We start from the raw sequence: 27,042 nt of genomic DNA, 5'->3' as shown, positions 1-27,042 counted from the left end.
AGAGATTTACCCTGAGTTAATGGATAGGCTATTTGATGGAAATCACATTTTCGAGGAGATAGCAAATAACTCGTTGGAAGAATTTAAATAAAACTGCAATGCCCAATGCCGTGGGACTTTCAAGCCTTTCACTCTGCAGTTCTAGGCATCCAGAAAGCCATAGTTCCAGCTCCAGAAGTTTCTTTGTACCACGAGCTCAACTTCAGCAATTACGATTTTAAGCCTTTGTTTGTAGTTTTTTTTATAGTGCAAACTTGACCCAAGGGTATTGTAGCGCCCTACAAAAGAACCATATTATGTGACACACTTTTTAAATTTTTAGAAACAATAAGATTTAGTGATATGCCCTGAATGCTAAGCTGAGGCCAGGATTCGAACCGGGTTCCCCATTTCCAAGGTAGGCAGCTCTAGCCGCTAGGCCGCAAAACCTCCAGAGCCCAGAGTCAGGAGCTCCTTTCAACCCTCTGAAGAACCCCAGCCCTGATTCATGTCATACATACTCTTCTGCTGTGATAAACGTCTGGCAGTGAAGGGACAAAACAACCTCGGACAACCGAGTCCTCCAAGTCATAAAATGCCTGTACTTAGTTCCGTTCCTGAAGATTCGCCCACTTTTGCCAACCTTTTGGCATGCCACAAACTGACGTCTTTTTTCAAGAGATGAGATCTGATCTACTTAGAGACATCCTGGAGAAAGTGAAGTGCAGCCTGTGCAGAAAGGGATGGAAGATAGTGCTGGGTCAGTATTAAGAATACCAAAAATTATCTCCAGTGGGCTAAGACATTTAAGGTGGTTGGCGTAAACAATCCAATCATGGTTCTCCTCTTTGGCTTTACATCAGTGAGGCAGGCCTACAAGTTTCTTGCAGTTGGTGTATTTGTGGAGATCCACATTGAGCAGTTGCCATGTTGCCATGCTTGGTCAATGAGCTGGTGAAGGCAATGGATTATCATTGCACTGAAAGGGATTTGCAAGCCTCTTGTACTATATTTTAGTTTTTTTTAAATGTTCCAGGATCCCTGGGGATCTGCTAATGATTTTTTTAAATTATTTTATTTGACAAACATAAAACGAATACACGAAAATAAGACCATAGCTTAAAAATCTGAAAAACAATTAGACATAAATCAATAAAGACAATATACAGAAAACCATATGCAATATACATTAGAATACAAGAGGATATAAGGAGGGCAGGTGGGAGGTTCCTTTATATGTAGCGTTGTCATAAATTTACTGTAACCAGTTGAAGGGTGGACGTATCTTCTACATTTCCAGGGGCTGCAGGAGAAGGTGTAGAGGAGGCCTCGGATGTAGCAAGAGTCTGCTGTAGGTATGTGCGGTAAACCCCCCGTATGTCTTTAGGTCTCAATGTTGGAGTGTGGAATAAATATCAGTCTGTAGGCTACAATAGGCTAAACATTGTAACCATGCCGCTAATGTTGGTTTGGTCTTACCTCCCCAATGTACTGCTATTTCTCTTTTTTCTAACATTAATGCAATTGCTACAAATCTCCGGTAACAGAGTTTAATGTGGATGACCAAGCCTAACAGGCCGAGCCGAGGCGAAGGAATGATAGGGCGTCAATTATGGTTGCTATTAGTCAAAATATTTCCACCCAGTATGGCTGGATCTGCGAACATGTCTCGCCATATGAGCAAAGTCTGGGTCCTGCGCCCTGCATTTAGGGCAATTTGACAATTTAGAGTGGTCAAATTTGGCCAGTTGGAGCGGGGTAACATAGTTCATGTGAATGAATTTAAAATGGAGAAGCTTGTGCCTATGGTTGAGTGATATTTTCTGGATTTGGTCAAGGCAGAAAGCCCACTCCTTATCCGCCAGTGGATGTCCCAGGTCTTCTTCCCTTCGCTGCTGAACCCCCCTTCCGTACCTGTTTGAGCGCCAAGCAGGCTGTATACAATTTTGTGACAGGGTGCGTTCCCTCTGTATCAGTAATAAGCAAAGTGAGTGGGGTGAAGTCTGTAGGGGGGGTCGGGAAGGAGGCGACAGCGAAGTGAAGTGATCCTATTAGTCTGGCAGTTATAAAATTACCCATGGGAGTCATCCCTGGGAGAGTAGATAGGTCTGTCAGCCTGCATGCCTGTCGCTCGGGAAATAGGGAGCCGAAAGTGTCAAAGCCCAGCTTAGTGAGGGCGAGCTGTACCACCTTCCCGGAAGTAAGTGGAAGGAATGGATTATTTGGTAAGGGAATGGCTGGAGAATAGAGGGGGCCATCGCCCAGCATGGCGTTAAGTTTGCGCCATGCCCTGCATGTGGTAGACAGGGGCTGGATGTCCTGGGGGTCTAGTGATATGCCTTTGGGGAGGAGAGCACCCAATGGAGAGGGGGCTGCTAATTCTCAATCCGGTTTTGTAAATGGAATGCGGACGTCCGGGTGGTACCAATGATGGGCATATTGAGCCTGTGCTACTAAATAATAAAGTTGAGGATCAGGGGCTGAAAAACCTCCTCGTGTATATGGGAGCTTCAAGGTATCCCAAGCAACTCTCGGCCTGCGTCCTGCCCATATTAGTTTTATAAGTAGGCCCCGTAGATGGCGAAAGAAAGCATTAGTAAGTGGGATGTGTATGGTGTTAAACAAATATAAACATTAAGGTAGTACTGTCATTTTAATTAGAGCTACATGACCGGCCATCGACAGAGGCAGTTGCACCCATCTCTCTATCTGCGTGGTAAGCTGCTCGACCACAGGGCCGTATTTTAGGTGTATAACCTGTTCTTTATCTCTGTGGAGATGTACCCCAAGCTATTTAGTGGTGTCCCCTGCTCTTTGCAGTGGGCACTCGGATTCATCCGCTGAGGCAGCGTCCGTGATGGGGAAAAAACGTATTTCCCCCAGTTTACCATTAGACCGGAAACTGTCCCGAAGCAAATCTCCTCTATGAGGGGTTGCAGATTTTCCTTAGGGTGTCTCACAAAGAGCAGTATGTCATCCACATACATGGACATTAGTAAGGGGCCATCAGGAAACTGCAGGCTTTGAAATAGATGTTTTTCCTGCATATAGCAGGCCAGTGGGTCCATTGCTATTATAAATAATATTGGGGACAGCGGACACCCCTGCCGGGTCCTGCGTGTAATTAAGATAGGAGGTGACAGTGAACCATTAACTCAAAGATGAGCACTCGGGGACGAGTAAAGCAAGGAGATCAATGCTATAAAATTGGACGGGAGGCCAAGTTTACGTAATGTGGATAAGAGGACAGGCCACTCGAGAGAATCGAAGGCCTTTTCTGCATCTAGTAAGGCCACTGCCACTGGGGCTGTGGGCTCAAAACGGCTTATAACCGAAACACGTTTCTTAAATTGGGAGCCGTAGAACGGTGTGGAATGAAGCCTGACTGCATCGGGGAGATAATTTGCTCTAGCAGCAACGACAATCTGGTGGATAGCATTTTGGTGAGAATTTTATTGTCAAAATTAATTCGGGAGATGGGGGCGACATGATGAGCACTTTGTTGGTTCTTTACCTGGTTTGAGTAATAAAAAGATGGCCGCCTCTCTCATAGACAGTGGAAGGGCACCCCTTACCAGGGCCTCCACATATACTTCCAGGAGTTGTGGCACCAGGCTGTCTTTAAATGCTTTGTAGAAAGCACCCGAGAGTTCATTGAGTCCCAGGGCTTTAGAACCTGTAAGGGCATCGATTGCATGTGAAATTTCCTCCACCGTGAAGGGGTCTGCCAGGAAATCTACTTGTCCTCTAGTGAGCCACACCATTGCTACCTCCTCTAAGTATGCTAAATGTTGATTAAAATCGTTAGGGAGAGTGGAGGAGTAGAGAGATTTGTAATACGCGACTAATTCCGCTAATATATCAGCATCGTCTGTTGCTACCGTAATATCATCGCGTTGTATTACTGCTATATGCCCAGCCCCCCTGGGAGGGCGTACCAAGTGCGCCAGTGTTTTTACAGGGCATTCCCCCTCCCCGTACCTATGGGCTGAGTACTGTTTCCCAAGCAATGAAGCCTCCCTATCTGCATCCTCATTAAACTCCAGAATGAGAGCACCACGTTTAGCCTGTGAGTGCGGATCCGGAGATGTGGAATCTAGGAGAGCTAATTCAGCATCAACTTTGGCAAGGCGCCCCTGAATCGCAAGCAATACCCCCGCCTGTTTGGTGATAATCATCCCCCGAATGTACTCCTTAAAGGCATCCCACAGAGTTGAGTAAAGCTCCACTGTGCCCGTGCTAGTGCTAAGATTAAAATATTCAGTGATGGCTTCTTGGACCTCTGACCGAAATACCTCATGTAGTAGGGCAGAAGCTGGAAAAGACCATCTACGTTCCCACCCAGCCGAATGCGGCTATTCAAGTGAATAAGCACTGGTGCGTCATTACTGCCAATATAAATGACTCTGGGGTTGGGGAAATCCAGCCCATTCTCTATGACACTCTTAATAAGGTTCACTTTATTGTATACCCAGATGCATAACTTTTGGACCGAGCCATGTTTCTATGAAGCAACACATTGCATAAATATTAACAAATTCTATCCAATCCCCATCCTCAAATTTACCGACTAGCCCAGTGATGTTCCATGATAGAATGTTTAGGTGTCCCTCATTGACACAATTCATCTCTTTAGCCTCAGGAATCCCATGTAAACCCTTTCTGCCTTCTCTTGGCAGTTCACTTCTTGTTACTGAGTCAGACTGCTCCTTTATTGTGCTTCTGCTGCGTCTTGCCAAGGCTAAGGCTAGCCATGACCAATCCTGACATCCTGGTGCATCTGCATTTTTTCCAGTGCTTGGAAATTTTACTCTCCTTGAATGATCGCTGGCAGTGGATTATGTGATAGAGACATCTAGCTGCAGATGCCTTACCTTTGAATTTCCAGGCATAAGACTGGATACGGAAGATTATTCTTCTAGCAGTTCCCTTGCTTTGGCGTCAGTCGGCTTCGTGTGATGTCGTTGGCGTTGTCCCCGCCATTGTAAAATCTGCCCCATTTATATAGGTGCTCCCTTGTGCGCTGATGTTAGTTCTTTTCTTTCTGCGCCAGCCAGTGTAGATGGTTGAAGAGAGTCACTTTTTGACAGGCTTTTTTCGACATTTTGTCAAACATTTTTTGCTATGTAGGTTTTTCCAACATGTCAAACAAGACTTCTGGATTCAAATCATACAGTGCCTCCCACTGTGCCATGTCAGTGACAAATCCACACTTGGTTTGTCATTAGTGCCTGGAGCGTGACTACAACCCAAAGTCATGCTCCGACTGCCGGGCCATGGCCCTGAAAGCTTTGAGGGAGTGGTCCCTAAAGCTGCTTGCGCCCCGGCACTCAGCACCGCATTGTTCGCCCTGGAGTCCTTGTTCTCGGTCGAGAAGAAGGCCCGAGCAATGCCCTGGGAGTCCTAAGTCCTCATACTCCCACGCAAAGTTGTCGGGTAGGTCATGTAAAAGGGTAAGAAACACAAGAAGTCCAAGCGTACGTCTACTTGTCCATGCCCGTCAGCCGTTGTGACGGAGGAGCCTTGGCGCTCTAGGCCTTGTTCTGGGGAATTTGCGCATGGGCCATCTCCCCGCTTCCGTGCCTTCCTGGGAGCTGGAGCAGTCCACGCTCAGCACAAAGAATTTTATGATGCCATGTGCCTCATATTTGGGCGGTCTGACCCTCTTGCCACGCCTTCAGGTGGTGGAGGCTCAGAGGGAGCTCCATCAGGTTCTGCACCGGTGGATCCGGCGCCGATGCCCCCCTTGGGTTCTAGGTTGTTTTTCAGCCTTATTTTGAAGGACTAGGAACGGGGAAAGATTGGGAGGTGTCGCTTAACCCTTTACAAGACCAGCCTGATCACGAAATGGACTGCTATGAGGAATTGGGTGAGGCCAGTGGACTGGATATCTCTCCAGATTCTAGCCTGATTTCTCCTTTCTGGCTACAGAGGAGGCAGAGTCATATGCTATGGTGGTGGCAAGGACAACTGAGGTCCGGGACCTGCAGCTCCATTTTGTGAAAGTCAAGACGAACATCTTGATAAAGGTCCTGCAGCCGGGTGTCTCCTCCTCTGAACCCCTCTTGCTATTCAACGAGGCCTTAACTGATGTCCTTCTGAGAACCTGGTCCAAGCCAAGCACAGGGGCTCCTGTGAATAGGCCACCTGCACCGGGCAAACCAAATTTACTCACCAACTGCCCTATCCCCTTGAGCTTGGTGGCCCAAGCCTCTACCTCACAAGGCACGTTCCCTTACACACCCCCAGACAGGGAATCCAAGAGGCTGGATAGTTAGGGTAAGAAATGTTTTTCTTCTACCAGCCTTGCATTGCAGTTACTCCCACTCTCTGTGGGAAACTGTTATGCAAGTGCTGCCACAGTTCCTGGAGGAGGCCCTGAATATCCTCTCTTAAGCAGTAAGCAGTATCAGACTAGAGAGATGCAGCAAAGTTTCCCATTAGTTGTGGGCTTGACATGACTGACTCGCTGGGCAGAGTGATATCATCGACGGTGGCTGTTCAACGCCATGCCTGGCTGAGAACTTCTGGCTTTTCTGGGGATGTCCAGGCTTCCCTCATAGACATGCCCTTTGATGGCACCCGTCTCTTCTGAAGCAAAGCAGACATGGCCCTGGAGCACTTTAAGAACTTACAGGATGCGGCCAAGTCCTTGGTCCTCTCAGTGGCCACAATTCCCCTGTCTGTTATTTGCCCCTTTCGTGGCTATGGAAGGGACTTTCAGCCATGCCAGCCATATCCCAGCCACAAGGCCAGACAAGTTTATCAACCTCTGTGTGGCCGTGGGTATGGCTTGTTCCGACCCTGTGGGTCGAGTAGCCGGAGGTCAGGCCAGTTCAACAGCCCCCCTTGCAACCTCAGTCTTCAAACCCTCCTAGTCCGGCCCTTCAAATTCATGAGTTGGTGGCAGGATTAGCCTTCATCTCCAACACTGTCAAATCATAACGTTGAACAGGTGGGTTCCTCAGATAGTCCAAAGGGGCTACTCCCTCCCCTTTGAGTCTACCCCTCCCGCCATGCCTCCTACTTACGACCGGTTGACAAAGGATCACTTGACTTTGCTTCAGGAGGAAGTCATGACTCTCTTGGCCAAGGGAGCCATAGAGAGGGTTCCAGTGCCAGAACTAGGCTGTGGTTGTTATTCCCACTACTTTCTGGTCCCGAAGAAGGAAAAGGGCCTGTGCCCTATCCTAGATCTGCGAGCCCTCAACAACGTCCTCAAAAAGGAAAAGTTCACGATGCTCACTCTGGCTCAGGTCTTGTCTTCCCTAGACTCCGGAGAGTGGATGGTAGCATTGGACTTTCAGGATACCTATTTTCACATTTCCATCTTGCCAGCTCATCTGCAATACCTGTGGTTTACGGTGGGCCACAAGCACTTTCAGTTCACAGTGCTCTCCTTTGGCATTACCTTTGCCACTCGCGTGTTCACCAAGGTAATCGCAGCTCATCTGCGCAGATCAGGGGTGCTAGTCTTTCCCCTATCTTGGCGACTCGCCCCAGGCTGTCACTCCCCCACCCAGCTATGGCGAATCTCGTGCATTCGCTGGGGTTTACTATCAATGTGCCAAAGTCACACCTGACTCACTCTCAGATGCTCCTTCTCATCTGAGCTGTTCTGGACACAGTGCACTTTTGGGCCTATCCTCACAGCTGACGATTCCAGGATATTCAGGCTATGATACTGATGTTTCAGCCTCTATCTTGGATTTCAGTGAGAATGACTCTGAGGCTACTGGGCCTCACAGCCTCCTGCATCCTGCTTGAGACACATGCCAGATGGCATATGCGTGCTCTGCAGTGGGACCTGAAGTTCCAGTGGGTGCAGCATCAGGGAAACCTCTCCAACATGGTCCAGATCTCTGAGGGAACTACACAGGACCTGAAGTGGTGGTTGACCAACCGCGATTGCGTCAGAGGCAGACCCTCTCCCTTCCCCACCCACATCTCACAGTAGTGACAGACACAGCACTTCTGAAATAGGGTGGCCAAGTGGGAGAGGTGAAGATCAGAGGACTTTTGTCACCAGCAGAATCTGGACCGCACATCAACTTGCTGGATCTCCGAGCAATTCGTTTGGCGTTGAAAGCTTTTCTTCCTTCAATCAAGGGAAAGCTTGTTCAAGTGTTCACGGACAACACCACCACAATGTGGTACTGCAACAAACAGAGTAGAGTGGGGTTGTGGACCCTTTATCAAGAGGCCCTGCATCTCTGGACATAGCTGGAACAGCAGGGCATAGCCCTGGTGATTCAACACCTGGCCGATTCCCTGAATGGGAGAATTGTGGAGATTGAGCGGCAGCAGTTGATAGCATTCTTCCTACTTCCTGAAGTCTTTCTGAGTCTGTAAAGTTAGTTAGGCAGCCAGGCGTCCCTCTACCTAGACCATGTATGCCTGCGGGTGGCACAAATTTGTAACATATTGTACAGAAAGATTGGTTGATCCTCTTTCTTCTTCCCTCTCAAGTCCTACCTTTTTATTTTGAACCTTGGCCAGCAGGGCTCTGCTCTGGGCACTTCAAAGGGTACCTTTCACCCTGTCTGCCTTTATAGGATGCCACACCAACCTGCTTTATTTAAATCCCCTATTGTAAATAAATAGTAAATAAGTAGATAATAATAGTTTATTAGGCAGTTAAAACCATAAACATGCCTCAAATCATACAGTATTGTAAATAGATTTTTTAAGAGGCTTGTACATATGTTTCCCCCTGCCCCTTTCATTAAGCCTCAGTGGAGCATTAATTTGGTTCTCACCTTCCTGATGTGTGTTCCGTTCGAACCTTTGCACAACTGCCCTCTCCGGCTGTTTACCAACAAATCAGGCTTTTTAGGGGACAACACATCTGCCAGGAGGGTGAGCGAATTGCATGCTCTGTCATCCAAGCCTTCTTACCTGACCATCTTCCCTGATAAGTTGGTGCTTTGCACTAGGGCCCTCTTTCTTACTGAAAGTGGTAACACCATTCCACGTCGGGCAATCTGTCACCCTTTCCACTTTCCACGCTCTTTTGCGTCCCTCTAAAGAAGAGGAGTGACTCCACTGTCTGGACCCAAAAAGAGTGTGTCATTCTACCTTGACTGCACAAAAGAGTTCGGTGGAAAACCAATTCCTTGTGGAGTACGTGGAAGTGAAGAAGGGTTGTGCGGTGCAGAAAAGAACAATCTCTTGATGGGTCATCCTTTGTATCAAAATCTGCTACACTCTGGCCAAAAAAGTAGCCTCCTGAAGGCTTAAGCGCTTATTCGCCCAGTGCTAAGGCTACTACCACAATGTTGCAACGTGAAGCCTCAGTCCTTGACATTTGTCAGGCAGCAACTTGGGCATCTCTGCACACATTCACCAAGCACTACTGCCTGGACAGTTCAGTCCGCAGGGATGGCCGTTTTGACCGCTGTGTGCTGCAGGACTTCCTGGTCTTAACTTGTCAGCAGTCCCTCCTTCGAGGATGGTATTGCAGGATATATATTTGAAGGTAAGGGATCTGCGGCTAGATGTCTCTATCAGATGGATAAGTTGCTGACCTTCGGTAACGCCTTATCTAGTAGAGATATGATTTAGCTGCAGATTCCTTACTGACCCATCCATACTCCCCGCACTGCGGGCCAGTTTTTAGGGTTAGGGTTAGGGCTGTTCTTTTTCAGGCCCTAGTTGTTCAGAAACACACCAATGTCAGTGCATTTCATGGCTCTGCGCTTCTGGCGTTTAAAGTCGTGAAAGTAACTGGCGTCAGCGTGCCGAAGTGGGACCTATATAGATGACGGGGACATCACAGTGGAGGAGACTATGTTAATGATGCCACCCGAAGGCAACCAATGCCACCTACTGGCGCGCAACGGTATTGCTTGAAGAAAAATCTTCTGGATTCAGTCTGACGTCTGGGATATTCTGAGGTAAGGAATCTGCGGCTAGAACATGTCTCTACCAGATAATGTGTTTCCCAAGTAACTTGTCCTTCAAAGGTGGCGTCTTTAGTACCTGCCCATCTATTGTTCCTAGTGCTGTGCTGAGGACAATGCTCACTTGAATCTAGCAACCTGGTAGTCTTCCTTGGAGGCTGTTTATACCACCGTGGGTTTGTCCTTATTATGTTGCTGATGGCAAGGGAGAACATCTACCCCCGCTACATGGAACTCTTCCTGATGGGCTAGGACTAGCCTTCTTATGCTTTGTGCTACAAACAATACTTTAGTTATTTGGGTATTACTCTACCTAAAAAAGCTTTTATGTCCCTAGAAGTCACTACTTTTAGCTCAGGGATTGCGTAAAAGAGAACTAATAGCCTAGATCTGTTCAGCAAGTTCCTAAGGCCCGCATTGGGGAAGAGATCTATAAATTCCAAATGGCAGGTAGTTCTTTCTGGAACATTTATGACCACTTTCTCAAGCAGGACTCGTTGGTTGCAATTTTGTTACCTACTTCTTTCCCTGCCACAGAGAAGGGTAAAGGTAATGGATGTACTCCTTGTTGCCCTCTAGCTGTACCTCAGTGCCTTGTAGCAGTGCAGTCAGCCTTTGTAGCTTCAACATGATACTTGCCCCTCGAAAAGGTTCAGTTACGATTACCTTGTTTTCCTCCTTTTTAGGAGGCAGTTTCTTTTTTTGCCTTTTTCCTAGGCATTTTTTTACGGCTAGAGCAGTCAACCTCGAATCTGGGGATCCGGGTTTGAGTCTCTGCAACGACGCTCAACATCCTGTGATTCTGGGCAAATCACGTAATCTCCCCGTGCCTAACAAAATAAAATGGTTGTGTCCTTGTGTAACGAAACTGGTACTCATGTAAAATGCTCTGATAACTGATATCTTCGGGTCTAGTTCACGCTATATAAAAACCTACAAATAAATAAAAATTAGGTACAGGTTTCTGCTCATGTCTGCCCCCCTATAACTTCCATTCCTGTATCACATTTGGATTTGGGCTTTGCTCTACCCATATCGAAATCAGAAAATAGCTGCTTTAACGAGTACACAGAATGTCTTCTTTTCTTCCTTGTTTTTTTCCCCTTTTTCTTCTCTTTTCCTACTGCTTCCTTGGCCAGCATCTCCATTTACAGGCTCTGCCTGGTATATATTGGTCTCCCTGCTATGATTAAATGTGGCCTTTGCCGCTACTGTTGCAGACTGTAGCCGGCTCATATTTTTTCCTTCTCCCTGTTTCCCTCTAGACTTTTTCTGTGAGTTTGGCTGCAAATGTTCATTCCGTCATGCTGGGATTGATCTGACTTCCTAACTGATTGAGCTTTAACATCACAGGAAATATTAGATTCAAGTGTTTGGTGTAGTCAGACATGTTGATACCTGATATAATTATTCCTTCTTCTGTCTAAGGGGCCACATCAGTATTTTGCCTTGGTAATCCCAAAGGCCAGCAAAGAAGCGATATGATCTGACCCCCACCTCCCCCCATTGATTTCTCAAATAATAGGAGTATAGATGTCAGAACTCTATGTAATGGATTTAGGGCTTCAGAGATAATAAATTCTTGGTGACCCTTGGGCCTGGAGTTATTGTTTGCCATATAGTTGAGATCCGGTATGGACAAAAAACGAATCATTTTGGTCTAGCCCCTCACTACTAATTTGATCACTGCCTAAGGGCTGCCTGCGCCGAACATCATGATCCTTATGCTCTGGTTCTTCAACTGTGTTATCAGACCCTACTTTGATCACCTTCCCAAGGTGATAAATGCCAAGGGGCATGTCTGGCACATCTGGGAGAGTATATTCAAAGGAGAGTTGGGAGCCAGAACGTGGAGGTAAGTCTCTTACAACTTCATGCAATTCAGTTATGGCCTTGGAGTTCTAGGCTTTGCAACCATTCAGAGCCTCGTTTACAAATATGGGCTTTTCTGGCGATCTAGGCAAAATGGTTAGGTGGCTCTGTTGGTGCTGCCTCCTAGTCAGCTGGCCGCCTGTACATTTTCAGTAACTCAGCATGTTCATCCGACTCTGTTATCCTGGTCTCTTTCTGTATTTCAACTGTATTTTCAACTTCATCATGGAACTTGCACACCACAAAGTGCATCAATTTAATCTGTAATTTGGTCTACTGTGGTGGGTTTCACTATTCGAGCCGACATGACTCGCAGAAACCGCTTCCTGGTTAATCCTCTGAAAAAAGCTCGTAATTATCGTAGGATCCAGTTAGGGACCTGCCAGAGGCTCGACTATAGACACTTGCTGAAAATGTTGCATTTTGATAGGTGACATTTGGTGGAGCAGTATTGTTGACGCCTCCTGGTGGACCTTCGTCCCCTTTGGCAGGGTCATAATGAGTCTGTTGTACATGCTCAGGGAGCTTCTTGGTTTCCATTTGTGCATTTCTTCTTGACTGTTATTGCACTCTTCAATGTAATGCTTGCTTAGCAATTGACTTCAGAGGAGACAAGGCAGCAGCAATAAACGGTAGACTCTGTAGTTTTCCCAAACAGTGGCCAAGTGGGTGCATGGGCAAATACCCTTGAATCCTTGTGTCATTGGCTTGATATCTCCTCCTTATTACTGTGTACTGCCTAACTGGTGGCGCAGCCCTGCTAGCGGCACCAGTGCTTCTAAGGGGCATTTCGAGTAGCGAGACAACACAGAGCTGGCACAAGCACACCAGTTGGCACACTAGTTGGCATTGCTCCTGGATCCTGGTATTGAGTAGTGGGTCAAATTGGGTCCGAGATGCTCCGATCTAGAAGTTTCAGTCTTATGAGTACAAACCTGCTGAGTGAAGATGTTCCTTTGCTTTGCTATTGTTTACAGGTTGAGTGACTGCTTGAAGAAATGCATACAACGTAAGATTATAGGACACTCCATATATGTCCAAATGCGTCCTCTCTGGCATGAGTACAAGTAATGTAAGAGGGCTGGTACATTGCTCACTCACCACTAACATGAATGCAGCACAATGCTTACAGCTGCCCTCAACATCCTCCACTGTAACTCCATTGTACTCTGTACCCCGCCCCTTCCATGAACTCTGTGGAGCATTGGGCTGCAGACTGTGAGTGCTCTGTTGCAACTGTTGAAGTAAAAAACAGGCTGTAAAAGGAGAGACCGACCCTTGTAGTGCTGAAATCACCCCGATTTACGACAGAGAGGATTTTGGTCAAAGGGTGTGGGCACAAGTGCAAAGGCGCGCCAACTAATGTCTCTGATGCCAGCACATGCTCTGCAAGGTGGGGGAGGATTTTGCCAGAACTTGCACCTACTTGTGCTTCTTATAGACCTCGCAGGCCCCTTACACCAAGTCAGTTGGCGAAGATGGCAAACGCCAAAATGAGCATGCCGTGGCTCAGCACAGCTCTGACCGGCAGCACCTCCTCCAACGTGGAGAAGTGTGGCTCACTGGTTAGAGGAGGCAGACCCGGACGCTGAGATCAGACCCGGGACCAGGGTTCAATTCCCGACGCGGCAGGGTCTTGAGCTTAAAATGTCCACGGACTCGGTAATTCTCGCTTCGGTGCCTACTCGAATCACAGGTTCACACTCTGCAACTCTGGGCAATAGCTTGCTTAATCTCCACTACGGCCCCCTGCGGCGGGATGCCTGGCTTTCACCTTGGGGATACCCAGTAGGGGCTATCTCACAGGGAAAAACCAGGACGGGTTCCCAATGCAAAGCGCTTTGAGACCTGGCGGTGATATTGCGCTATATAAAAACCCATCCATCCATCCATCAACGTCCACACTCTGGCAGTTCAAGCGTGACTCCTCCATAATTTCACAGACTTAGCAATCGTCTCTGCAGCGTACCCACATTTGTTTCTTGTATTATACAGAGGTGAATCAGTGAATTTGCATTTTAGACTTATTGAGTTGACGCCCCTCCAGGCTAAGTTATCTGATGTTTTGTTGTTTGTCTTCTCTTTTGCCCGGCAAGCCTTTGCTTTATGCACGTTTAAAGGTTACCGTTCAACCGTTTTAACCCTTTTAGTCTTTGGTTGCCAGATCAGCCCGCATTCTTTAAGTTATCTCTTGTGATGTGATTTTTGAAAGGGCTACCCTTGTGATGTGATTTTTGAAAGGGTTTCCCTGTTTTCCCTTTGCGATGCCCTAATAGGACCTTAATCTGAGCCTCACTTATTTGATATACACTCCATTCGAGACACTTCACAGTTGTCTCTTAATGGCTCTGAACTATTAAAAAGGTGTTCCTTGTTGCCATAACCTTGGCATGGTGAGTGAGTGAGCTTCAGGCCCTTTTTGTCTATTCATCATACGCTACCTTCTTCCCAGACAAACTGGTTTTGTGGACACGTACATCATTTCGACCAAATGTTGTGACCCTGTTCCACATCACTCAAACTATCACCCCGCCTGCGTTCTATGCTCCACCTCACCCCTTTAAGGAGGTGGAGAGGCTCCATTGTTTGTATCTCAAAAGATCAGCTTTTACATTGATCGTACCTAGGATCAGCAAATTGTCAATTAGTTCTTTGTTGGTTCTCTGGAGCGACAAAAGGCAATGCAGTGCAGAAGAGAACCATCTGCCACTGGATCATGCTCTGAATTACGATCTGCTTCGGATTTGCTAAAATGCGACCTCCAGAAGGACTGTGTGCTATTCTACTAGTGCCAAAGCAGTACCACTACATTAGCACATGAGGGTCCCTGTCCTAGACATATGCCTGGCGGCTATGTGGGCATCCCTCCATATGTTCACAAAGCACTATTGTCTGGACAACCAGGCCCTTCAAGACAGACATTTAGCCCAATCAGTCCTGCAGGACTTTCTGGTTTGAGTCCATCCACAGACCTATCTCCAAATTGGGATTGATTTGGTATCTAATCAAAAAGTGAGGAAGATGCGGCTAGAAGTTTCTCTTCAAGACAGACATTTAGCCCAATCAGTCCTGCAGGACTTTCTGGTTTGAGTCCATCCACAGACCTATCTCCAAATTGGGATTGATTTGGTATCTAATCAAAAAGTGAGGAAGATGCGGCTAGAAGTTTCTATCAGAAGAACTAGTTCTTTCTGGTAGAGAGTCTATCTAGCCGTGGATTACTCACAGACTCTCCATCCTCCCCATTCTGCAATTGGACTCCATACATTAATAAGATCCCAAGTTTAAAGAATTTCCACACTGGTCACAACCAATTTTCTCTTGGGACTTATGCCTGGGGGCGCGGACAGCGTCAAAAGCAATAGACAACAGAGCACAGGCATTGCGTGACGTCTATATAGGCTCCACTGAACAGCATTAGTGTGGGGCCGCATGGTGCCACCTGATGGCATATTGAGGTACTGCTGATATATTTCCAGATCTCTCCTGACGCCTGGAGAATATTCATAAGGTGGGGAATCTGCGACCAGAAAGAGCATTACCGAAGCTGGGGCCTGATTTAGATCTTGGTGGATGGGTTACTCCATCACAGCAGTGATGGATAAGAACTAGTTCTTTCTGGTAGAGATTCTATCTAGCCGTGGATTACTCACAGACTCTCCATCCTCCCCATTCTGCAATTGGACTCCATACATTAATAAGATCCCAAGTTTAAAGAATTTCCACACTGGTCACAACCAATTTTCTCTTGGGACTTATGCCTGGGGGCGCGGACAGCGTCAAAAGCAATAGACAACAGAGCACAGGCATTGCGTGACGTCTATATAGGCTCCACAGAACAGCATTAGTGTGGGGCCGCATGGTGCCACCTGATGGCATATTGAGGTACTGCTGATATATTTCCAGATCTCTCCTGACGCCTGGAGAATATTCATAAGGTGAGGAATCTGCGACCAGAAAGAGCATTACCGAAGCTGGGGCCTGATTTAGATCTTGGTGGATGGGTTACTCCATCACAGCAGTGATGGATAGCCCGTTTGCCAAAATAAATCCTATAGGATTTACATTTCAGCGGAAGGGATATCTGTCACCTTCGTCATGGAGTAACCCATCGCCAAGATCTAAGGCCCTGAGTAACTTGTTTTCCTCTTGTACCGGAGTGCATTTCTTGTATGTTTTGGAAGACATCAGACTAATATTAATTTAATCTAATAGAGGTAAAACCAGTCACTTGTATATACAAACTACCAGTATTCTATATAAGGAACAGTTCTTTAGCTGTTCTTAGAATGTGCAAAGCAGCTGTCACCAGTGTGAAGTAAGCAAATATTGAGGGAGAAGGGAAGGAGCAGGGAGAGGACTGAGGGAGACAGAGATGGTAGAGCAAGGCAAAGATGATGCCATGCCGGGCAAATAAGCCAGGTAGGGATGATAACAGCAGGCAAGCAAGGAGGTGGAACACGACGATCATAATGGGAGAGGGATAATGTTGATGTTAAAGAGCACAGAAATATGGGCACAGGCTGGAAGGAATGGGGGAGTTAGGATGAGGCGAGGGAAGTGATGATGGAGAGAGAGAGCAAGGTATGAGGGATGCAGGGATGAGAACTGGAATGAACCAGGGAGGGTGTATGATAGAATGAACACATGAGCAATGATGAGGGCTGAGGACAGCAATGGCATGCTTGAGGGCAAGGAGTGATGGAGGTGGAGATGAACGGGGAGGGAAGTGGCATACCTAAATGGGAAAGCGCGGATGGGAGAGCGAGGGGAGAGATGATAGGATGTGAGGAGTGAACACTACATAAGCCCTATCACTGAAACCCAGTGGGAACAGTACTGGGACCAAGTAACCTCCAAAAAAATGCTATTTTCCTTATACATACTTTTTGTTTAATGTATTGGCCACAATAAGTCTCACAGACCGCTAAAGTTGTTTATAGCCAGACCTAAAAGTGTGAGTGAATGATATAAAAAGCGAGAAATGGAATATTGGTGCAACATATTGAAGGAGAGGGTTGAGAGATTTTACATACCAAAGAAGATAAATATACTTAGTAAGAATGACTAAGTAAAGCTATGTAAAGCAGTTCGAAGTTAATCCACATGCTTTTGGTGAAAGCAAGCAGAAGTGTCCCCGATTGGTGTGAGTGGGAAGTTTGGCTTTATAAATATAAATATAGAGAATTAAAGAGGAGTTTGCACTGGTTTATTTCTGTTGTACAAAAATATAAAAAGGAAGGAGTGGGTGAGGGGTCATGTTTTGAAGGAAGGGAATAAGGTGGCCGAGCCAGGAGTGTAATGGTAAGAAACCTGTCTGAAGTAGACTTTGTAATTGGTAATGCGTTGTGTCTAATAGCCTTGTTTAATAGTGCAAAGAAAGTACATGGAAGTTGAGATAGATGCTTGGGGGTTGTCTTGAGTGTCATCAATAATTTAAAGATCTCACGAAGTTTCCAGTAGCTTATCTCTAAAAAGAGGAACAAAACCCTGAAGTAATATAGAAAATGACGTCACTTGAGGAATGCGACAACCCATGAATGTTGGCTACTGTGCCTTAAATGGTGCAGCTGGAGAGATAAAGAAATAACCTTCTGATATAGGAGAGAAAGCCAAGCTATTTCAGAGTAAAGGCAGAGAAAAGCACACTTTTTATAAGCTAAGAGTATTTAGGAAGGTGGTTCAAAAGTGGTGCCAAAGTGATAGTTTAGTCCAGCTCAGTACAATAGCATTGTGTTTGGGAGACAAGGTGAATTTCTTTAGTGCCAGTAAGCATTTGCCTTTTCCTTATTAAGACCATCTTTCCGTTTGTGTCAAGGGCCTTCTAGATATGAGACCTCTTTTTTTTTTTTTGCAGAGTTTTATACAGCGCGAACTAGACCCGAACCGAATCAGGTATCGAGCGCGTTACATCTTTCATTTTAGGCACGGGGAGATTAAGTGATTTGCCCAGAATCACAGGAGGTTTTGGCGTCGTTACCGAGGCTCGAACCCAGATCCCCAGGTCCGAGGTCGAGCGCCTTAGCCGTTAGGCCAACTCCTCTCCCCTAAAATCTGTCGTCGCCATCCCCAGTTGTCATTCAGTTTGCAGCATAAACGGCCATATCTTTGGACAAGATTCACTAGTTGTTCTAGAGCCAATTGGACGTTTGCAAAAGATGGGTTTACACTTGTAAAATATTTGTTCACATGAAAGTTTTCTTGTGAGTAAATGTACTCAACGGTGTGGGAATTGGACATTTCAGGTCTGAAATACTCTGAAAGTTGCACAACACTTACAAACATACTTGACAAAGTTTTGCCCAGTGCATTCCCACCAACGAAACGATCAGAGATTTACTCTTGGGAAGGGCAGAAGCAGGGCCGGACTGAGAACCAAAACCGGCCCTGGACGGCCCCCTGGGGGTGCGACCGATCTCTTTGCCGAGCCGGTTTTCGGACGATTTTGTTACAGGGCCGATTTTTGCAGCTATGCTGCAAAAACGTCCCTGTAACAAAAACGCCCCAAGGGGGCAAAACCGGCCCCCAACCTTGTGGCGCACCTGGGGATTGCCCGGTGCCAGCAACTGCCAGTCCGGGCCTGGGCAGAAGTCCTTTTCCCGAATGGGAATGGAAAAGAAACACCCCCCAAATTGTTAAGAAGGAGCTTCTTCTTGTACAAAATTGTTGTACTTGAATAGGATAAGAATCATCAAGAGCGTTTGCACTTTCACAGTGGATTTTGCACAAACAAATGTAAACATGTATATTTGCCCATTGGGAAATGGAATTCACAAACAAATTTCAAGACTGTGCAGGGAAACCTGCAACTGTTTTCAAGCTGCTTCAGATTTCCATTAGAACTCCTGAAAACATTTGGGAATTCTTACCAAGCGGAAATCAGCACCTTTGAACTTCAGTAAACCTGCAAGTGCGAATTTTTGATTTTACCACTTTGCAGACGCATAGAGACTGAGGGTGTGCAAGGAGAACAATGCATGCCTGGAGCCGTAAGAATATGTTTATGTAGGGGTATTATCAGTCTTATGAGTGCCTTTAGAGGGTTTAATTCCTTCCAAAGCATGACTTCCTCTGCTTGTCATCAATTGGAACATGAAAAAGCGTCCCAATTAATTTAAGGAAGACAACTGGAAGTACTCCAGAGGTCGGGCTTACATTCCCTCACCGGTAAGAAAATGGTGGGGAGCCACGGCCAACTGCCAATTTAGTCAAGGGAGCCACAGGTCAAAATAGTTTGGGAACCACTGCCCTAACGCTTTCCTCTGCAGCCGGCCCCTACTCTCTTGAACTTGGTTAGGAAATTAGAATTATGAAGCTGGGACACCAGTGGTAAAATAAACACTGACTAGTGACAGTATCCACCATGGATAATGGTCTGTAATTGCCTGCTGTCACAGAAATAGAGAAAAATACTTTATCCTCCTAGGAGCAAATATTGTAAGAGCTTAAAAACATGCTCATTTCACCTCCAAGAAGGAGGGAAATTAACTAGGTGGGCAGACAGCACCACCCACGCCACTTGATATTGTCCAGAGGGTACGTTTTAGCCACGGAGCTATGAGACTCAACATCTCATCCTGGCGTTACCACTTTACCACAGTGTGTTGTTGCTACCACTGCATTAAAAATCTGTGCAAGCTTCTCAACACAGTGGCCTTTAATGGATAGGAAGTCCCTTGCCCTCGCTATCCGCAGCACCACCATGACAAATGTGCAGAGGGCATCTTTGAATCTCCAGAACCAGCAAATGTGGTATTTAAAACTGACCTTTCCATGCAACAATATTTGTGAGCTCTTTGGCCGTCCAATTTTTGAATATATTTCTCTGCTCTCCCTTTTTGCGAATATTACAAGTACATGGAAACAGGCAAACCTCTGTTAGCATGTGACAGGGATGAAGAACTGGATCCCAATATATATTCAGTATTTCCCCGGGGAAGCTGCGGTCGGTCTCACAATCGTTACACCAGCATGTGCTATAGTGCAAAAGTTATGGGCCTTGACATGAGTAGTCCTGCGTTTGATTCCTGGTTCTTCTACTGCACCAAATCTTTGATCTTGGGCAAATTATGTTCTACCTAGTTTTATTTTCAGTATTGGCTGTTATCTCAGAACTTCGGAAGAGGCCCAGTTCAGGATGTGATCACCATTAACCTACTCTAAAAACTTTAAATGTAAAAGTGCTGCAATAGTATTTCTTGGCTCAAACATATTACTAGCAGCACAGAGTATAGAAAATGGAATTGAACGATATTTATAATGTGCTTTGACTCCTGAATGTACAGCAAATCAGGCTCATGCTCTGTTTACAAAGAAGACGTGCATTACATTACAAAGCACAACGTAGTGATGTGCAAGAACACAAGTACAAGAATTAGTTTCCTTGTTATAATGAATGAGAGAACATAATAAATCTCCCGAAGGAAATGCCTGCTTCTGTAGAAGTAACCTTTTGCTCACTTTGCTACAAACTACAAACCGGTGGAACAAACACTCCTGCAAACAACCCTGAAATGAGCTTCCATGTGAGGAGGTTGCATGTCAGCACAACGCGGGCTATTACCACGCGTGCCATTACAACGCTGTTTTTACAACGCAAGTCTTGCGCTGTAAGCGCTGGATAGTGGAATAGTTTAATTTTCTATTCCAACTCCAGCCCACGTTACAGTAGGGAAGGTGTTGGAATAGAAAATTAAACTATTCCTTGTCCAACAGCGCCCTCCAGCGCACGTCGTTGAACCGACTTGCTTTGTAAAAGCAGCGTAGTAATGGCAGCGCGTGGTAATATCCCCGTTGTAAAGGCTGTTCCCCATGTGAGGATGAAGCTGTGGGGCAAAGTTAGTATGGGCAATAAATAATGGTGACGATGAGAGTAACCCCGTGATCTCCAGTTTCAACATGTGTCCAAAACTGTGTGATCCTGGACAAATAACTGTTTCTCTTTGTCCTTCGGTTACCTTTCATATCTAGAATTAGAGTGTGTAGAAAAAAAGTAGCACCAGTATCATGCAATACATATAATGTAAAAACTGAATCATTCTGTCCATGCAGCCGGGAAGCATTGATCATGATTACAGTTATTCAGATTGCAGTCATAAGTTGCACAGGAATCCCCACTATATATTCAATTCAACGGGTCAATGTCTATTTCCTAGGTCTGGCCTTTAAGACAGATTCTGCTGTCTCGATAGACTATTGCTTTTCACAAAAAAATCACACATAATATACTTACATAGAGATGCTTTTGGTCTGTGGGCTTCATCCATTGGTCTGGTAAATCGTGACTCACATTTTTGTTCCTTTCACCACAGTGTGCAGCAGAGGGCGGCAGTAGGTCTGCCCACTTTACCCATTATCTTCATTTACTTTGAGTAACTGCACAAAGCCTGTGCACATTGGTCACATCCGTCTTAAAATAGTTATTTTTCCTTCAATGGAAAATCTGTTTCAAATGGTGTTTTGTTTTTATTTTTTCTTAACTTTAAAGACTCGCTAGTGTTTAGGTGGCATTGCAAAATTGTGACTGCCTGCAATTTGAGTAATTGCCCAGGTAGTGCGTTATTCTTGTTTCCTTCACAAATGATCGTTAAAGTATTTTTTCTTATCGAAATCATATTAAAGCCACGTTTAGGTGACAGGATCTTTTCGTTTTTTTTTCTTTTTATTTTAGTGCCATATACTTGCGACATAAAATCTCCCCTGTTTACCAAGTCTAGACCTACTGGCTTTGTCAGGGCATGTTTTACTGGAGCAGTACATCACATGCATTCTTTTGCTTTTCCTTTGTTCACATTTCTTTCTCTGCCTTGAGTCTGCTCGGTCCCTTTGGGAGTTACCTTTCAGGCAGAGGTGGGTACAGTCTACACCTGTGACACTACAGTAATGGTTTCCAGGCGCTTACAACTTCTATGAAGGCCAGGTAGGCCAGAAGGGCCATTTACAGCATAGAGTGGTCTGATTAAGGCAGAGTACTGCCATTAAAATAGCAAGACTCGAGAAACTCCTTTTAGTCCCTGGTAGGTCTCCGAAAGCAATGGTTTCCTTTTATTAGAACTTGTTTCATGTGAAAGGAGGCTACTTGTTGCATTTTGGAGTGCCCGTCAACTACATGATTCCAAAGAGTACAATGGAGTGAGCATTAGCAGTGCCCCTTAGGTCTTAGGTTGAAATGTATCACTTTATCACACAGAGGCCCAAAACTCAGATTTTTCTTCTCTGATGCAAGATAAATTGAGACACTCGCTTGTTATGATTAATTTAATATCTGGGAGAAATCCAGTATTTTTTCTGCACGCTTTCAAGCTAAGTTGTGGTTCCTTTAACTTCTCCCAGATGCTTTTTAAAATTAAATTACAGTTTAGCCTGATGTGGATGTTAGTGGTTGGAGTGCAGCTGGCAAAGTATCCCTGGCATCTCAGGTATTGCCGCATGCGTAAAGCAGATCTGGTGGGATTCCGTGGACATATATGCTGCTGGGCATCCTGTTTTGAAAGAAGTAAGGTTGCTGTTGCCTATTTTGAGGTACTCAAGCCTGGGAATAGACGAAAGGCACTGTGTTTGTAATGGACCGCTCCACCAGTAGAGGGTGTTTTCAAGTAACGTTTGTTTTAATGTATTTTTAGAAGTTGTTCGTAATGCTCTATTTACGCATTGAATTGCATCTGGTCAATTCTGTTCTTGGGGGTATGGGTGATCATGGTATTTTTATTGGTACGATTGTCTGTGTTTGTTAATGGTCAAAAGAAACTGGCTTCAGAGGTTAATTTGCACTGTAGAAAGAAGTCAACAGCTGCAAATTCTTATGAAATAGCATGAACTACCTTGTGTGGAATAGGTTAAGGTTTTCACATGCACATTCAAACAAATGAAAGAGTAACCAGGAAGCCATGCTCAACCGTCAAATGAATGAGATGTCAAAATTGTTTAAGCAAGGCTTTACTTTGTGCCACTTGTAAATATTTATGTAAATAACAAAAATGATGAAACATCTAAAGTGCAAGGAATTAAGTTTTCATCAGAAAGAGCAACTTTGAGAGACAGGAAAGCAGCAATAGGGGATTCATCACAGGGCACTATACGTCACCCGTAGCAATTGTACTTTTTTTGTAGTCCTTGTAGCAGCAGTTTCATAAAACTGTCTCTCCCTTGAGCAGCTGTGCTGAACATTGAAATTGTTGCTGGGTTTCCGTCTCATCCAAGAGACATTAATGTAAATTGTGGGTGAGTAGGGTCTTGCATTTTAATAGGTGATGCTGCTACAGTAGAAAACACATTGGCGCATCCTACAGTTCTATGGTGTCTTTCATGATTATGCAAAATGTACGGGATGCATGAACAAGGGATTTAAGGAAAAAGATTGATGCACCAAACCTTTTCAAGGCAGCGCATCTTCAGAATGATTCACCATCTCAGTCCTTCTGCTGGTAGGGAGCCTGCAGTCAGTCTCCTTGGTCAGTTATAGAGTCTCTTTTCTTCTTCATGTACAAGCCTCTCTCAGCTTGGAACCACTTTTATCAAAGCGGGAGCTGGTTGATCCTTGAACGCCTTAGATTCCCGAACACCAGAGAGTGATTGGCAGCAGCACAGTGCATGGTGGAGCGCGTGACTTATCCTTTCAGTGTAAGGAGGGCGATGAAATGCTTCATTTAGGCGAACAGCATGGAAGCAAAAAAAAAACTGGCAAGCGTAATAGCATTATTGATCAAAAAGGAGGATGGAGGCTTTTTCCATTCAGTGAATGGCGGGATTCCATGCAGTGAGGCAAGCAAACAGCTTTTAGACACACAATAGTAAAATTCCACGACACCAGAGGGAAAAAAGTGCAGCAGCCATTTTCCAATTTAGCGTACAAAGCCACGCGCCACACACACAAAGAGAATGGGGTCATCTGTAACAATTAAATATGTTCATTTTTTGGTACGTTAGAATTATGCATTTATTAATTTCACCAGTCACCATTATATATTTATTTCATTAAGAGTACGTTACAACATTATTGAACTGGTAAGTAAATAAATACAAAACATAGCAAAGTATAGCGGAACGCAGAACAAAGCAAAATTGGAGGACCAAGATGAAAAAGGCAGTAGACCAAATCATGGTTAATACTAACATACAATCGACGAAAGTGAGTTAATATGAATAAAATATGGAAGTGTAAGTCCCACAGGCCCCGGACTAATGAAGTGGGGGAACAACCACATCAAACGATGGGAAAGGTGAGTGCTTCCACCAGTTCCTGTTGCCACAATCCGGTATCTTAAAATGGATTAAAGGTACCTGGTGGAAATGGACGAATGCCAGAAGAGTTGTAAAATCCAGGCGCTTAAATTGTATAAAGGCAGTCCAATAAAGGGTGAGGCAGAGCAAGAGCATGGCCTCTGGGTTCCTTAGATGAATCACCAATCCAGGCCATCCGAAGCGGAGAGCTATGGGGTACTGTACGGCAGTAGACACAGACCTTCACTGCCATTCACCCTCTGGCATTAAGGGGGTGAGAAGTGGCAAAAATGGTGATGGTGACAGGAAGCAACAGTCTTACCAGCAAGAGCAATGCATCATGACATGGCCCAAAGCTAACCCACCTTCGCTCCACTTCATCAGAACAGAACCAGCGGCAGAACCAAAACTAGACTCCACCCACCAACATCATTATAGTGCTAAATAGCAAAGCCCTCCAGTAAAGAAGATGGGGTGTGGCTGTAGATGTGGGAATCCTGAGGCGACTGTATGCCTTAGATGCAGCACCAAGCTGCAGCACCGCCACCCAAGGTGGGCGCATGAAACAGGAAGCAGCAAGGCGGAGCTCATGCATGTGGACACCGTTCTAGATGCGGCTTCCACGTCCTACAACTGCAGTTCTTTTTCCAATACTAAATTGATAATCTGGTAATGAACTTCAAATTATGTTTTGGTAATTTTCCCTTTTATAAAAAAAAAATCTTGCATTTCAAATCCATTCATGTCTTTAATGATTGCATTGAAAAGTCCATGTTGCTGATGTTTTTCGGTGCTCTTTTATTTTGTGACCATCTCTGTTGAACATTGAAATTGCCAACTGGATATCGGTAATAACAGTAGATAAGTTAAATCATGCCTCTTTACATGTTATGTTATTCTTTATTGAATCTGGGGGTTTAATTGTGGTTCCTTTTGTCGGTAGGTGTTCCCTGTTGCAACTGGCCCTCTGGACATTGGGCTTCCCAGTTCAACGACGGTTCTGACAAAACCTCCACCGATGCGCGTAACAAATGTGAACCTGGGAGGTATCCCCCATATCCTCGGGTCTGATCTAGTTTTTCCTCACCCGCATGATGAAACTTTGCCAAATGAAGGAAGTAAGCGTGAACACATACATATTTATATTTCATGTGTGTTTATTTTGCTACTTAAAACAACCTGTAATTTACGTGGATAGACTCTAGTTCATAAATATACCACGTTCTAGTCCTGCAATCATGTTGAGTAGATTCCAGGCGTTCTACCACACAAAGTTAGATGATAATTCTGATAAATCACAAATAGCCATTGTGGTTTAAGCTTTGCCCTCTGTCCACAAGTAGAAGGTCATTAGTTATTCTCTTAAGCTGTAACTATCTTAAATGCAAAACAACAGTGGATGGACAGAATGCAGAACAATGTCATACATTCACCCCAGTACAGAGATCTGGGCTCAAATCCATCGTTTTTTTGCTCACCATGCCATTCCAATTTGAACCCTGCCATATGCAAATCAGTCTTTACCCTGTGCCTAATGGGAACTTTCTTAAAGCCCTCAGACCATGCTTTGCTTATCAATTTTTTTGCAAGGAATAGTTTTTTATTCATCTACATTTATGTGGAAGTTTCTCTTTCACAGTAGGATTCAGTAATTTATTTTTCTTACATTTAGATTAATATTTATATTGGTTTTTGAAGATAGCTAATTATACTCAATGGCTTCTTGACCACAAGCAGATGACTACAGGCAGAATCATATAGCACTATGGAATCAACCAATGACAACACAACCATGTCTCTAGAGTCTTCCTGAGTTTCTATAAATCTGGCTGCTTGAGTAATTCCACTGGAAGAGAATTCCGAAGCATAGCAGCTTGGGATGAAATAGTTCTGCTCCTCAGCATCAGTGGCACTGTCCACTGTCAGCAACAGTGGCACATAGGGCCTGATTCACAAACGTAAACGTACACTTTTGTGTAAGTTTACGATTGTTTGCCAGTCACAAACATTTTACGAGTAGTATCTATACAATTGTGGACGGTCCCATCTTTTTATGTGCAGAGATGCCACACTCGTAAAGATAAAATACCTTTGTGAAAAGCAATCAATCGTAAGCGTACACAAACATGTATGTTTACCCTTGTGAATCAGACCGGAGTGTTTCCCTCCTTTTAGCAGTACTAGTGTGTCGTCTAGCACACAATGAAGACGAGAGTCCACAGGGATGAACTAAAGAGTTAAAAAGAAAAGAAGAAAGGATTTAGCCCTGAGATACACATACTAAAGGTTTTGCAGCTTAGGCAAATGGAGAGGGCTATTTCCTCTTTATCCATTAGCTTATCCAGCTCAGGCCATGACTGTGAACAACTATGTGTTGAAGGCGAGCAAGAAGGATCTAATATTGCATTGAAATCAGCAGAAAAATACAAGTGTTAGACCTGCAACACCACCACCATCATCAGATTAAAGCATTAGCTTGTCAATAGCCCACCCCACCATAGACTTAGTACACAAACCTACGTGGAAATGCACACATCAATTGTGAAATCTTTTATTGGATTCTTCATAATCCTGCAGCTAGCTTCGTACTCCTTTCTCCAGTAGTTTTAGAAAGTTAAGAAGCAACAACATTTTCCAACAATTGGCAGGACTACAGGAATCCAAGGAGGCTATAACTCGCAGAGAAATTATGTTGCTGATTTAAAAGATGGTAGCAATATGCCTGAAACCATGAAGGAATGTATGATATTACTAACATCTGTTCTCTACCACAGACATAAGTGATTTAGAAATCTGGCAAAGATTAAGGGCTCGATTACGATGCTGGCTGGAACGGCTCCGACTGTCGGTTGGAGTCCTCCCGCCTGCATCGTGATAGACTGGTTGGATTCCTTTCAGACCGACCCATTTCCATGGGATTTGTCGGAAGGGAAACCAAATCGGTTTTCCAAATGGCCTCCAATGGGCTCTGAGAGCCCTTCCGGCATTCGGAAACCCTGCAGTAATCACTAAGCCCGCTCTTTCCAGCCGAGGGATTCCCCCTGCCTTTCTGTGCCGCCTTTCCGACACA

At 45.1% G+C, this 27,042-nt stretch overlaps 1 protein-coding gene across 1 annotated transcript in view; it reads left to right on the top strand.

Annotated features, from left to right (window-relative positions):
- The window catches only part of LRRC9 (leucine rich repeat containing 9), a 1,011,210-nt gene that overhangs the window by 963,727 nt on the left and 20,441 nt on the right, over positions 1–27,042 (top strand). Inside the window, exon 31 of the mRNA XM_078660357.1 lies at positions 24,916–25,090. Within this exon, the coding sequence (XP_078516483.1) occupies positions 24,916–25,090 (175 nt within the window). The remainder of the gene's footprint in view (positions 1–24,915; positions 25,091–27,042) is intronic.

This window comes from Lissotriton helveticus, chromosome 9 (assembly GCF_964261635.1).
Source record: "Lissotriton helveticus chromosome 9, aLisHel1.1, whole genome shotgun sequence".
Taxonomy (NCBI): domain Eukaryota; kingdom Metazoa; phylum Chordata; class Amphibia; order Caudata; family Salamandridae; genus Lissotriton; species Lissotriton helveticus.
Note: the sequence above shows the minus strand (reverse complement) of the source record. Positions and strands in the feature narration are given on the sequence as shown.